Source organism: Acomys russatus, chromosome 1 (genome assembly GCF_903995435.1).
Source record: "Acomys russatus chromosome 1, mAcoRus1.1, whole genome shotgun sequence".
NCBI classification, from domain to species: Eukaryota; Metazoa; Chordata; class Mammalia; order Rodentia; family Muridae; genus Acomys; species Acomys russatus.
Window position 1 is genome coordinate 33447653 of NC_067137.1, and position 14426 is coordinate 33462078.

The window sequence follows — 14426 nt, forward strand, 5'->3', positions numbered from 1 at the left end:
GTTTTTGCCTGACTGCACACAGTCAGAGCCAAGAAGTTTCTCCTTGTCTCAAGCCTTTGGCCAGATGCCTTCTTTCAACATTCCCTGTTGGAAAAAGTTTTCCCTGTGTGAATTTTATTAGGGCTCATAGTTAAAGTGAGAAATAGAGAGAAAGACAGGAGAAAAGGCAGATTTCAAGGTAGTTTTTAGACAAAATTATACCTGGACCATACATAATATTTAAGGGCAGTGATGGTCAGCCAGAGATCTTTGGAACTTTGTCAAGCAAAACATCAACAGGTGTTCTGGATGTCTACAGATCATGCTGGATAGTCAGAGGTCTCTGAGAGTTTGTCAAACAAAGCCTCTACAACTTGTCCTCATGTCTGTGACACTGTGCAGTGAGACATTAGGATGCTGGGACCTTCAGATGTGCGGATATGAGGTCTAGCCGGCAGACTGGAAGGAAAGAGAGGTAGGCACTGGAGCTAGATGCATTGAGTACACAGGCATGCTCCACAGAGTAATGACTGATTATTTGAATCTTTTCAGCATCTTCCTCTACATCAAACGGCACTCCTGAGTTTGGAATTAAATATGACAAACTCTTGATGAATCATCCTGGAAATTGAAATCAAAGTGGTTTCAATTTGTTGTCTCCCTATAACAACACCCAGCGAGGCTTAGTTTTCATTCACTTGTCAGTGCAGCCTGGTTCTGGTTTCTCAATCCTTTCTCATCTCTCTCTCCTCCCTGTGGCTAAGCATGTAGAGATGCTACTGTTGGTAGACTGAAAGAATTTCCTGCCTGAGCTTTATGAAGGGCAGGGTTGTCCTGAGCCAACCAGCTTTACTGACATTTGGAGCAGCCTCACTCACCTCTCTTTTCAGGTTTTTTATAATTATTGGCAAATGGATATTAGAAAATTATTCCCTCTTCTAACATTTATCTTAATTTTATCTTATTTTAATATATAATACATTGTCAACATATGACCCCAAAGTGTAGGTAGAGAAGATGGTATACAGTAAACTCTGTTTTTATTTTATGCCTGTCCAACACCATTTCCCACGCTCACATTTATACAAGTGTATTTCAGACTTGTTTTCCCCTCACATCTGACCTTTGTGGTTGTGGTAAATGTGTTTGGAAGTATGGTGTTGGTGACGTTTTTGAAGTTCTGAAAAGACATCAATTAAAAATGGTGATGTGTCCTTTAGGTTTATGGGTTAAAGAAGCAAAGGCCACAAGGATCAAATCCCAAACTTCATGGAGACTGGTTCTCAAATGTACAGGCTTTTTTTTTTTTTTTTTTTTTGAGCTACTAATTGAAAATGCTAAGTAGAAAATTATCTCAAAATAACAGCCCTAAAGGGGAAAACATACCACTTGCTTACAACTTCCCAGGCAGCTTTACCAAAATGGAAACCATCAAACACAGCAGACTTAACTCCTCCTTATGTGCAGCAGTAGCAGTGTGCAGACTTTTTGTGAATATTTATCTTTACCTTGCCTCCATAGCAGCTTCTTTAAAGAAACCACACTTTATTCACCCCTTGAAGAATTGTTACTGTTGCAGAGGTAAATAGGATGACTTTTCATACTGTCCCTTTTGGAATTCTTGGAGCCTTATTTATGCTGTTAGGTTTTCCAGCCTGTCTGATATTTTGCAATATCTCATTGAATACTGAAGAAGGAAGGTTCTAAAGCTACCCCTGAAGTCTTTTAGCCTTTTCAGGTGCTGAAAGCTTTTACACTTACCAATTATGTCTTCAGGATTCAGGGTGGGCTGGAGAGACAAAAGAAATGAATGTTTGAAAATACTGTAAACAGTAAAAGTTCCCAAGTAATGTTTGCTGTAAGGTTGGCTGTGGACCACATCGAGGTGTGACTAAGTGGTAGGAGGCCATGTGGTTTGGATTTCCTTCCCAGCCACAGCACTGCAGCCACTGGCATCTAAACACAGGAATAACTTGCCCATCCCCACATGGCAGATTGATGTGAAGTTCAAGTGAAAACAATTTGAAAGTTTAAAATGTTTACATTTGTAGAGATGAGTGAATGTGCATGAAATGAACCATCAGAGTGACTCAGAATTACTTTGGACTATTTTGAGAAAAGTGATGAGTTCATGGGGAAATTTGTACTGAAATTTAAGTTGAATTTTAGAAGTAATATAATCCAGCAAGTCCCTTAAGAGAGACATAGAAAATAATAGTGTCAATAAGCAAATCCTCCACATAGGCAGCTATAGTTTACAACACGCTCCTCCACCTTGTCTCGTTTAATCTTTACGAGGACTGTATAAAGAAATTGCTTCAAGTTTAAAGCCGTATAACTTGATGATCGAGAGGAAATGCCAGTAATCCAGGCCTCTGGGGACAATTCATTTGTTTCTCTTGCAGAAATAATTTTGCTTTTCTCTTTGAAGGCTTTGTAAAAAGTCATCTCTCTTATGTTTTCCACAATTATTTGAAATATTGAAAAATAACATGTCTTTCAACTTAATAGACATTTTGATAATCCATACATGTGTCATTCTGATAAATCTGCCCTCAAGTAATTAATAGAATACCCCTGCTCAGCATTCTCCTAAGGAGTAATTCCCAAAAGAGGTATTCTAAGGGAGCTGAGCCCAAAACCTGTTAGCGATGGAAAGACTAGGTGGGAAATAGCTTAAACCAGGGAGCTATTCTCACAGTTCCCACACTCACTTATAATGTAGGCATGAAAACAGCTTCACTGTAATATGGTGTGACAGAACTCTGTCACTGGTGAACGTACCCCAGTGCCTAGTCTCATTTATGTCTAGTGGGGACCGTGTATGCACTGGTCCTAAAGCTTTAAGAGAACGCCTTCCCTGGATACCAAATGTAAAAGATGCTCCCTTCTTAAAGGCATTGCACTAGGGAATCAGACTCTTGCATCGCTGTCAGCAATTTCACGGCCTCTACAGAATTCTTAGTGCTTTGCCCATCTTAACATAGAGATGGTCTTAAATGCCTCTCTCAGAGACCATCACTTCCTCCTCGTAGGGAGGCCTTGCCAGGCCACAGAGGAAGAGGATACAGGCATTCCAGATGAGACTTGATAGGCTGAGGTCAGATGATAGAGAAGGAGGGCTCTCCATTCTGAGGACTAGGGGAGGGAGGGAGAGGCTATGAAAGAGGGAGGGTGGAATAAGGAGGTGATGAGGGAGGGGGCTACAATCTGGATGTAAAGTGAACAAATTAAAAATACAGAAAGGAAGGAAAGAAAAGAAAAGAAAAGAGAAGAAAAAGGCCAGAAAAAATGCCTGTCCCCCAGGTTGCTCTAGACTTGGCACAGGTGTTTGAAGTCTTGGAGTGTCTATCCTAAAGGCTTAAATAAAGGGCTTTTATTCTTAAATATCTTATATGTAAAGTGAATAAATTTGACGTAGAAAATTGTGAAATAAAATTTATTCACACAGGGCAAGTTTCTCAATAAAGAAGAGATTAAGTTGTTTAAACTGTATGGAACTCTATTAGCTATAATTTGTTGGTCTGAAAATTATGTTTTTACAAAGAAATCAGTTTTGAATATTTAGCAGGCATGTATGGGAGAGGTGTAGAACCTCATTTCCACACCCAGAGGGATTTGCAAGGATTTATTTTATTTAATGATTGAATTGATATACACTCAAATATGTTAATATTAGGAAGGTGATCATCCCCTTTGTAGAAACTGTAAAGACCAGAAGAGCAGAGAAAGGAAATGGGTTCCTCCCTCCACAGAGCTCCCAGAACCGGCAGCCTCTGATTCTGAAGTGAACTTTCCTTCAGATACTTCTGTGAACTGTTTATGTGCCCCTCTTTGTCAATCACTAGTTCTTAATTTCTTGAAAGTAGCTTGGTTTCATAAAACAGTAGGGAAAGGAGTGCTTTATCAGAGGGCCTTCTGTTTGCAGTAGACAACAAGCAACACAGAGCCCTACAACTGTCAAGACTCAGAGAATAAGACTGCAGAACGCCAGTCCCCAGAGGAACATGTTCTCCAGCCTGTCTCCCAAAGGCTCAGGGATCACTGGGAGAGCGTGTGGGGAGAGTGTAAGAGCTGGAGGCAGTGGATGACAGTAAGGAGGAGCTCACAGTGCTGCTGACAGCATGTGCATGACCTGGACAAGTCCAGACCAGACCAGTTCCCAGGGGGTTGGCTATGAGTTTCCACCCCCAGCTATTGGTAGTTATTGGTTGCTGGGAAAGGAAGGAAGGGTCCATTTTCTCTATGAGTGTAGCCCTTAATGAGTTGAAAATATTCTAGTAGAAGACCATATAGTCATGACTACTTTCGTAACACAAATTAGCATAGAAAGCATGCAAGGTTGAGAGCATAGAAAGCATGCAAGGTTGAGGGGGAATAGAAGTGAGCTAGATTTGGAAAGACTTGGGCAAGGAAGGCTAGATATGATCAAAACACATAAAAAGTTCTCAAAGAACTAATTCAAAAATTAAAGATACCTTATTTATCCCAGGGGTCCCGCTCAAACTAAGGCACCAGCCAAGGACAATACAGGCAGTAAACTTTAAACCCCTTCCCAGATCTAGCCAATGGTCAGAATATTCTCCACAGTTGAGTGGAGAGTGTGATATGACTTTCTCACGTACTCTGGTGCCTCACATTTGACCATGTCCCCTGGAGGGGGAGACCTGGTGGCACTCAGAGGAAGGACAGCAGGTTGCCAAGAAGAGACTTGATACCCTATGAGAATATACAGGAGGAGGTAATCCCCCTCAGGAACAGTCATAGGGGAGGGGAATAATGGGAAAATGGGGGGAGGGAGGAATGGGAGGATACAAGGGATGGGATAAACATTGAGATGTAACAAGAATAAATTAATAAAAAAAATTAAAAAAAAAAGATACCTTATTTATGCTTTCCAACAAACTGGGAAGGGTTTTGACCAACAGTCTTTCATAGTGAAGAAACAGGAAGCGAACTCCAAATTGCCCCTTTACCAAATGGAGAACAAATTAAACACTTGAACTGCTGCTGACTTAAAGCCCAGAATACTTTACTATGTATCTTATTTCTGTAGAAGATTCTGTTGTGTTCAGGGAAAGATGGATTTATGACATATTCATGGTCTCTCTCCTCCAGAAGCCATGAAATAATGAGGAAAAGGAAGCATAAATTATGTAATATAAGAGCAATTACAGTAAGGTTTTAAAAATCTTTCAGCAACTCTATGTTCATTTTTTTATATGTAGGTTTGGTTGGCTGGTTGGCTTGGCTTGCTTTTTTTTTTTGTTGTTGTTGTTTTTTGTTTTTTGTTTTTTTGTTCCTGGAACCCTTGCTTCATACCACACTTGGTTTGCACATTTTTTTTTTGGCTTCTCATAGCTGTGAAAGCTGTTTTATCATTGCTCCCAGTTTATAGGCAGCATAGTAAAGTTCAGAGTGACCCAGCTGTCACAAGGCCATCCAGCTGCTAACTTCTGCCTGTCTGCTTACATCATCGTGCCACATGATTTTATTGTTTGGATAAAGGAGATCAATTGCTTGTTTTGCCTTATGTGATCATAAAGTTTGTATGTGTACTTGAAACTTCCTGGGGGATACAAATTAGAGCCTATATACACAATGTAGTACTCATGTTTGTTACCTCTGTGTACTTCCATTTTGGAACTTAGTTCACCCCGTGGTCTTTGGATTGTGTGATAGAATGTACTAGAGCAAAGAGAAAGTAACTGTGGTGTGAAATGATATTGAGTCTTAGGCGCATGCATGCCTCCTGCTGAGAGGCAGTGCACATGCCATGCAGAAAGGTGCAGAAAGAGTGTGCAGCCCATGAGTATTGTTTGTGGATACTGATGATATCGCCAGATAACTGCACTGGGAGCTATATGGGTGGCAGAGGTTTCAGAGTTCTATGCAAAACATCGTACAGGTAAAAGGGAGATAAAATACTAACCATAGGCACAGGGAGAGCTGAGGCATGTTTCCCTTCTTGCCTATTTCTGTTGCCAGATGCATCATCTATATATAGTTTATGTATGTACTTTTCTTGTTGCTGTGACAAAATGTCTGACAGGAGTAACTTGAGGAGGGGAAGGTTTATTTTGGCTCACAGTTTGAAGGTACCATCCATCACCTTGGGAAATTGGAGCCACAGCCAGGGAACGAGAGAGGAATGCTGGCATCTAGCTCATTTTTTCCCTGTATATTCAGTGTGTGACTCCTACTCCTAAATGCTCACATTTAGGGTGAGTCTTCGTACCCTAAATAACTCATCCCAGAAACCTCCTCACAGACATGCCTAAAGGTGTTTCAGGACTCCCTACTAGTGACAACATTACAGTATTAACCACCACACAACTCCAGAAGTAAAGCAAGACTTGATTTATTCACTCAGTCTCTCTTAATAAAAAGGTCCTAGAATACACTTATCTAACCTTTGCTGAAGTTTATATTCCTTGGGGGCCTTTAGTTTTTTGAGACAGGGTTTCTCTATATAGCTTTGACTGCCTGGAACTCTAGCTGTAGCCAAGGTTGGCCTTGAACTCAGATTGTCTGCCTCTGCCACTTGAGTGTAAGTGCTGGATTTAAAGGTGTGCACTACCACTCGCAGCTACTTGGGGCTAGTGTTTGAAGTTAGGCTAGATATGAAGTCCTCTGAGAATACTTCTCTGCCATGCTCTGTCTCCCTGTAGCATGCTAAACTCATCATGTCTGGCCATTTTACCTGTGCTTTCTTTGCTGGTTGTCTTAGCCTGCATCCCTAGAGTAGCCTGACACATCCTCCTAGTGCATTGCTTGGCGGGAATCCTCTCTTCCCCCTTTTTGTAAAAGAACACAGGAACAAAAGCTTTGCATTCTGTGCAAACTTCAGTTGTGAAGGCTACTGTCTTTACACATTGAGATATTTCAGATGGTTTCTTAAGGAGTTTAAATGAGGGGGAGATTTAACATTGAGGTAACTCACCTAAGAACATCCAACAAAATAATTGCTGGTGTTGGATACTTTCAAATGATAAGCTAAGACTAAAATGGCAGTGGGGATAAGGATTGAGGAGCAACACAGAAGCACTAGAGCTCTTTAAAAATGCATCTTGGATGAATAAAAATGGCCCTGTGGCATCTTGTGGAGGAATTTTAATGTCATTTCTTTGAGATTATGACCACATATTTATATAGACTAAGAGGAGATCTGCTAGGTTAACTTTTACTTAAGTCCACCTGTTGGAATCCAGGATTTTCTAATTAGTTTTTATCTATGCCTCCAGGTTGTTCTATAATAGCATGAAGAGAAAGGCTGTCAGGCCAGGTTTGGCTGAATAGACTCAACACTGACAAATCTCCTGTGTAGCTCAGAATAATGGGTTTTCATGTTAAAAATGCTGACAGCCTATCATCATTAGGAATGCAATTCTGAGAACCAAAGATAGAGTGGATTTTTTTCCTCACTAGCTTACTTACTTTATATCTCCTAGAAATCAGGACAGAATGAATTAATGCCATTCTAGTATTATACTATTTGTAATTCCAAAATCGTGGCTGAGCTCCTGTTTTGCCTTATTGACTCTCAAACCAGCTTACATATATTTACAGTAAATAAATATGACCACTTAACCACTCACTCCCATGCTGTGTCATCTGCTGGATTTTCTTTTTTGTTCTATTTGAAGAATTTTATTGCTTTTCAAGAAGCTGCCAAGAACCATGGGTCCCATGTCCCTTTGAGCTCCAAATCAAGCAGAATTAAAAAAAAAAAATTGACTTTTGTACACTTTCTTATATGTCTAGAAGTGTCTTTGACTTTGCAAGCTGGAGTTGTTTCTTATTTTTGTTTTCCTAACCTACCCCCAAAGAAAACAATTGTCTCCTTTGCTGTCTAACTTTCCGTAGTGAGGTTACTGAATTGAACCTTTCTTACTGAGAACTTTTGTGGTAGGTCACAAGAATGTATCCGGAGGCAGTGGGGGTGGGAATGTCTTCCCAGAGTGAATTATTACAAGAAAGCAGCAGGTTAGGGCAAAAACGTGATACAAGTATATGATTGTTGAAAAGCTGAAAATACTAATTTTAAGTTGTTTAAAAGTTTTAAAGATGGCCACAGAAAGAATTCTGCCTAATAAAAAAGGGCAAGCTTGGATGCAGGAAGAGTTGAAGGCCAAACTATGCCAAGACAGGGTAAGCAAGTCCTCAGTAATTCCTCCCTCACAAATATGTCTGTTAGATACACTGGGCCAGAAGGCTGAAGATGATGTTCCAGTGTTTTAGAGAGCTATGGGTGACTGTTCAGGTAGCAAACTGTCTCTGTCATTTTCTCATTGTGGAAGCTGCTAACCTGCATTTCCTGTCTACTCAGATAATTAATTTTATTCCTTTTCAAGTCTTTTAAGGGGGTTGAAGACCAGATAGTTTAGTTTTACAAGTAAACTTAGCTGTTTAGGGGTTAAGCTGTTTTTAGGTCTAGATAGATGTTTTAGGTTGTAAAGATGAGATATGATAGATATGGATTTACATTCAGAATTTTAGACATACCAAGATAGGAAAGATATTTTCTTTAAGGTTGCCAAATGCAAATAGCCAAAACACTGTGAATATAACATTTTTATAATTCCTGATTGTTTCATGGTTCTTGCTGTAGGTAGTTTATTGTATATATGTATAATAGTATAAATGTCTATGTAAAAAAAGAAAAATTAAAAAGAAAATTTTAATTACTATTGCTTTATAGTACATGGAAACAGTCTAAGTGTCCATCAGTAGAAGAATAGATAAAGAAACTGTGGTACATATACACTATGGAATACTACTCAGCTATTAAAAATATGGAATTCCAGAAATTTGTGGATAAATGGATTGAGCTAGAAATGATCATAATGAGTGAGTTAATCCAGAAGCAGAAAGACTCAAATGGTATATACTCAGTTATATCTGCATATTAGCCCAAGGGGCATGTCCCACGAAAGCCTTCACTTACCAGGAAACTGGGACAGAGGGGAAGGCATCCTATTGGGACTCTAGATGAGAGAAGCATGGGAGAATGGCAAAGTAGAAGGATCCAGAGGGTCCTAGAAATCTACAAGTAGAACAATATGATAGGCAGATTTGGGCCCAGGGGTCCCGCTCAAACTAAGGCACCAGCCAAGGACAATACAGGAGGTAAACTTTAAACCCCTTCCCAGATCTAGCCAATGGTCAGAATATTCTCCACAGTTGAGTGGAGAGTGTGATATGACTTTCTCACGTACTCTGGTGCCTCACATTTGACCATGTCCCCTGGAGGGGGAGACCTGGGGGTACTCAGAGGAAGGACAGCAAGTAGCCAAGAAGAGACTTGATACCCTATGAGAATATACAGGGGGACGTAATCCCCCTCAAGAACAGTCATAGGGGAGGGGAATAATGGGAAAATGGGGGGGGGAGGAATGGGAGGATACAAGGGATGGGATAACCATTGAGATGTAACAAGAATAAATTAATTAAAAAAAATTTAAGTAAAAAAAAAAGTTTTTAAGATAGAAAAAGCATCAAAGTAGAAGTCCAGAAAGACTGTTTGTAGACTAAGTTCTGTGTCCTTTCTTGAAGGTCTGCAAAATGTTACCCTGCACTTGGCCTTTAGGTGGCTGTGATTAAATGTACCAAGCACTGGGAAATGGCATACAGATTTCTAGGAGCTGTGTTCTGCTCTTTGTACATACTTGCCCATACATGTATACCGTATATAAAATACATTTTCTACAACTTTCACAGGTTGATCCCAAAGAGTTAATAAAGATGATTACCAGGCACGTCTCTCGCCATGGACATGAAGCCTGGCCTGAGGAGCTCTTGTCACTGACCCAGCAGCTGCACTACTACAACGAGCGTCTCCTGGATTTCACCCAGGCTCAACTCCTCCAGGGCCTGCGGAAGGGTGTGGACGTGCAGCGGTTTACTGCTGATGACCAGTACAAAAGAGAAACCATCCTGGGCCTTGCAGAGTAAGAGGTCCCCTTGTCTCCTCGGGGTTGGATTCAACACGCGAAAGGATGACTAGAATTCATAGATTAGCATGCACAGTTGCTACCACAGGATCTTTATCCAGCTTTTCCAGTGCTGTGAGGAACGATGGAGTGCTGTCTAGATCAGTAGGCTTAGAATCGATATTCTTAGGTGTTTAGAGATACAGTTGGCCCGATTTGAGAAGGTCCGGTGTTGCAAGGACAGGTTCCTACATCCTGGGTTCTAGAGAAACAAGCCATTGTCTGGTCCAGTCTCCACACAGAGCCATTTGCCTTTCTGAGTGAAGAAAATGATACAACTTAAGCCTAGTTGCAAGAGTGGCACTGTAGGCATGAAGGGAAAGAATTCCCTTGTGTTCTGTTGCTAGTGTGCTGATTTTAGTAGTTTAGAGCAAGTGAGTGGGATTTACTGTCCAAGGATGGGAGAAGTGTGCTCATCCATTGGTTTTAACACCTCCAAACAACTATAGAGCACTAACTATGGAGCACATCCGAAGTGTAATGTGTTGTGCTCTGCAGGCTTCATCTGCCGCCTTCCATTGCGCAGACAACCCCATGATACCAAAGTATTCTTATCTGCATTTATTAAATGAAAAATATGCTAGTTAGTGATGGTTTACATGGGTGAACTTTACATGGGTGGTAAAATCTACAAGTTTGACCTTAATCTGGGTTTGTCACAGCATGGTGTGCCTTCTTGTACACTGTTTCTGTTCTCAAGGAAGCACTTACATGCCACACAGGTTAAAATTGTAGACCTGAAACTGTGGCTGAAGTGTGTGTACAAGGACTGTCTTCTGAGAAATTACTTTGAAATACCAAACATGGTTTTGATTGTGGTAATGGTGTGTTATCATTCAATATTATCCTTTAAGTCCTTACAAAAATGGTATGTAAAAAAGATTTGCCATTCTCTGCTAACTATATCAGACTGGACCTCTTTGCTCTCGGAGGTGTCTGGATTCTCTCTGAGGCAAGGCAGGGCATGAGGGAGTTGAAGGAAAGATAGTGGGGAAAGCCTGTGCTAGTCTTAATTTAAAAATGGCCTCCTTAAATGAATGAAACTAGAAAAGACCATCTGAGTGAGGTAACCCAGACTCAGAAAGACACGCATGGTATGTACTCCCTTATAAGCAAATATTAGCCACATAACACAGGATAACCACACTACAATACACAGACCTAAGGAAGATAAATAACAAGGAGGACTGTAGGGAGGATGCTCAATTCTCATTCAGAAGGACAAATAGGGTAGACAACAGAAGTGATTGAAGAGAAGGAACAGGAGGGGAGCCTACCATAGTGGTCCTCTGAAAAACTCTACCCAGCAGAGGATTGAAACATGATGAGACTCACAACCGAATTTTGGGGTGGGGCACAGAGAGTCTTATGGAAGAGTTGGGACATAGGAGAACATGGAGTGGACAGGAGCTCCACAAGGAAACCAGTGGAGCCAAGAAATCCAGGCAGAGGAGGAGGGTGCTGCTGAGACTGAGGCACCCACCAAAGACCATATATGGTGAGGCCCTACATCCTCTGCACAGATGTAGTAGATAGGCAGCAGTCTCTTTATGGGTCCTATACTGTCGGGAGTAGGGACTACTTCTGACATGGACTCTGGTGCCCACATGTTGCTCACTTTCCCCTGCTAGGGTGGCCTTGCCAGGACACAGAGAAAGAGGTTATAGGCAATCCAGATGAGATTTGATAGGATGAGGTCAGATGTTAGGGAGGAGAGCTCCCCTTTCTCAAGACTAGAGGAGGAAGTGGGGGGTAAAGAAGGTGGGAGGGTGGGGTCTACAATCTGAATATAAAGTGAACAAATCAAAAGTAAAATAAAAAACACCCTATGACATAATTTCTCCCAAGAAATCAGCTTGCTTCAGGAAAAGAATCTAAGAAACTAGGGTTTAAAGAGTTGATGGAGACCACACAGCCAGGACTCGAGTCTGGATTTCCTATTCTAGATACAGTGTACTTTTCCTTTGGGCATTTTTAATCCTCATAGCCATGTTGATGGTTTCTTATGAGAGGGTTGTTGTGCAGAATACAGCTCCGTTATTTAGTGTGTGCTGGAGTTTTTGTCTAAGTATGCAGCTGGCATATGCTATGTGAAGTGTGTCCTCAAGGACAAATGCATGCTTTTGATAAATATATAATAGAGTCTTCTATATTCTGTTGCTTAGAAAAATACACTGCAGTCTTTGGATGGCTTGTTTTAAATACCTCATAGTTTCAGTAGGGTTTGAGCTTTGCCATTTCTAATTTGTTAGAGATTCCAATATCTAAGGCAATATTGAAAAGCAGTTTCTCCTGATTTTTGCCACTCTATCTCCACTTTTGCACAGTGTGACCCTTCTTCTTACCTGTTGGATTTTTTTTAACCTGTTGGATTTTATAGGCCTGTTACATATATCTTGTATTGCCTTCATACCTTTGTGAAAATATTCTTAATCAGGCAGGGCAACTCTGAGGAAGGCATAGCATAATATTTTTCTCATCTTTATGAAGTTATAAAGATACTAATGCAGGGCTGAAGTGATAGCGCAGTTGGTATGTGTTTGCCCTGGACTCTTGAGGAGCTGAATCTTAGTCCCTAGAACCTGTATAAAAGGACAAACATGGTGACATTTTCTTAGAATCTCAGTGATGGTGAAAATGGAGGTAGAGACAGGTAGATCCCTGGAAGCTTATGGATAGCTACCCTTAGCTATGTAACAAAGGCCCAGGCCAGTGAGAGACCTTGACTCAAAAGGTAGAAGAAGACCCCTGGGGACAAATGTATACACACACACACACACACACACACACACACAGAGAGAGAGAGAGAGAGAGAGAGAGAGAGAGAGAGAGAGAGAGAGAGAGAGAGAGAGAGAGAGAGAGAGAGAGAGAGAGAGAGAGAGAGAGAGAGAGAGAATAAATACATATCCAACATGTATCTCTGCTAAGTTCCCATAACAGAGAGGATTCATTGGTAATGTTCTCCAGGGGTTTCTCACTTCATTACATAGGGCACATGCTTAATTAGAAAATGTTCAACTGACAGTAACATACTCCATGGGTTAACACACTTTTGCAGTCTTGAGTATTTTTCTTTGTAGTCTGTGAGAAAAGAATAACCTTCCTATTTATAAAGATGCATAGAAAAAGAAACAAAAACCCCAAAAGAATGCAAAAGAAGATGGGCGCAGACATAATCAGAGGCAAAGCCAAAGGACCTTTCCAAAGACTGTTTGCAAAACCCTAGAGAAAGAAACACAGAACTCTGTGGCTTACTTAGCTAGCGGTATAATCCTGGCCATGTTCACAGTAGCACATTTCCCTGCTGCTGCTGCTGCTGCTGCTGTGGTTGCACCAAGACCTCTTCCATGCAAGAATTGTATTTTCTCTTTCTCTGCCATTGGAAAGTAGGATTCCCACAGTAGCCTTAATGTTACTTTTCTGATTCTTGCCATTCTTTATGTCCCTTCCCCTGGTGATGCCATTCTTTGCTGGCTGTGGAGAAAGGTCCTGGCTTTGAGGACTGTGAGCTTTTCCTCGATGTGATCTGCTCGCTCCATTTACTGGCCTGCTGACACCTGTGCTTAGTTCATTCTTGCTCGTTCTTCATCCTTCAGTTCAAATTGATTACTCATAATCCCATTTCTCACAATACTTTGGAACGTTAAAAAAAACTACCTTGATGTATTTAATTACTCTTTTTCATGTCTCCTTTCCTATTAGACTGTGTGTTCCAAAAACACCTTGCTCATTTTTATAATTGAAACAACACAATACCTGACAATGCAGAAATCAAGAAAAAGAAAAAGTTTTTTTAAATATAGTTTACTTACATGCTTTTCAAACATCACCTGTGGACTTTAGAATCTAAATCAGAATTCTTACTTGTTTTTCTTCAGCACTGTTGCTGTTTGACAGGGTAATTCTGACTTTGAGAAGGCTAGCCTATGCTTTGTAGGATACTGAGTATCATACCTGGCTTCTGACCACAAATTCCACCCTATCTGTGACAATTAGAATGTTTCCTCACATTGGCAGCTGGCTCCTGGGACCAGAGTTACCCTTGATGCCGAGCCTCTGGCCAACAGTTCCCTATAACCTACCTTGGAGCACCATGGACAGTTCTCCTGGTGTGCTGTCAAGAGCTATCCTAGGGAGGACCATGTTGCTGTCCCAGCACAACTTGGAAGAGAATTTCCTTTGCTGATTAGGGTCATTTGTTTCTTTTCTTTCCCCTTTCTGTGCTTGTGAACACTCCTGAAGAACCCTTGAGGAAAATGTCTACAGCATTGCTCTTTCCCTGGCGCAGCGGTACAGTATCTCACAGTGGGAAGTCTTCATGACCCATTTGGAGTTCCTGTTCAGTGACAGTGGGTAAGTACAGTTCCTGTGCATATTAAAGCTCATGCCTGTCTCTTCACTCTAGTTTAGAACTGTCTTAAAACTGTACAACGTCAATGTTTCCTAGCTATGTAC

General features: G+C 41.0%; 1 protein-coding gene across 1 annotated transcript in view; it reads left to right on the top strand.

The window, feature by feature from the left end:
- Nbas (NBAS subunit of NRZ tethering complex) overlaps positions 1-14426 on the top strand; it is a 302722-nt gene that overhangs the window by 186612 nt on the left and 101684 nt on the right. Inside the window, exons 41-42 of the mRNA XM_051143481.1 lie at positions 9700-9929; positions 14214-14324. Of these exons, the coding sequence (XP_050999438.1) occupies positions 9700-9929; positions 14214-14324 (341 nt within the window). The remainder of the gene's footprint in view (positions 1-9699; positions 9930-14213; positions 14325-14426) is intronic.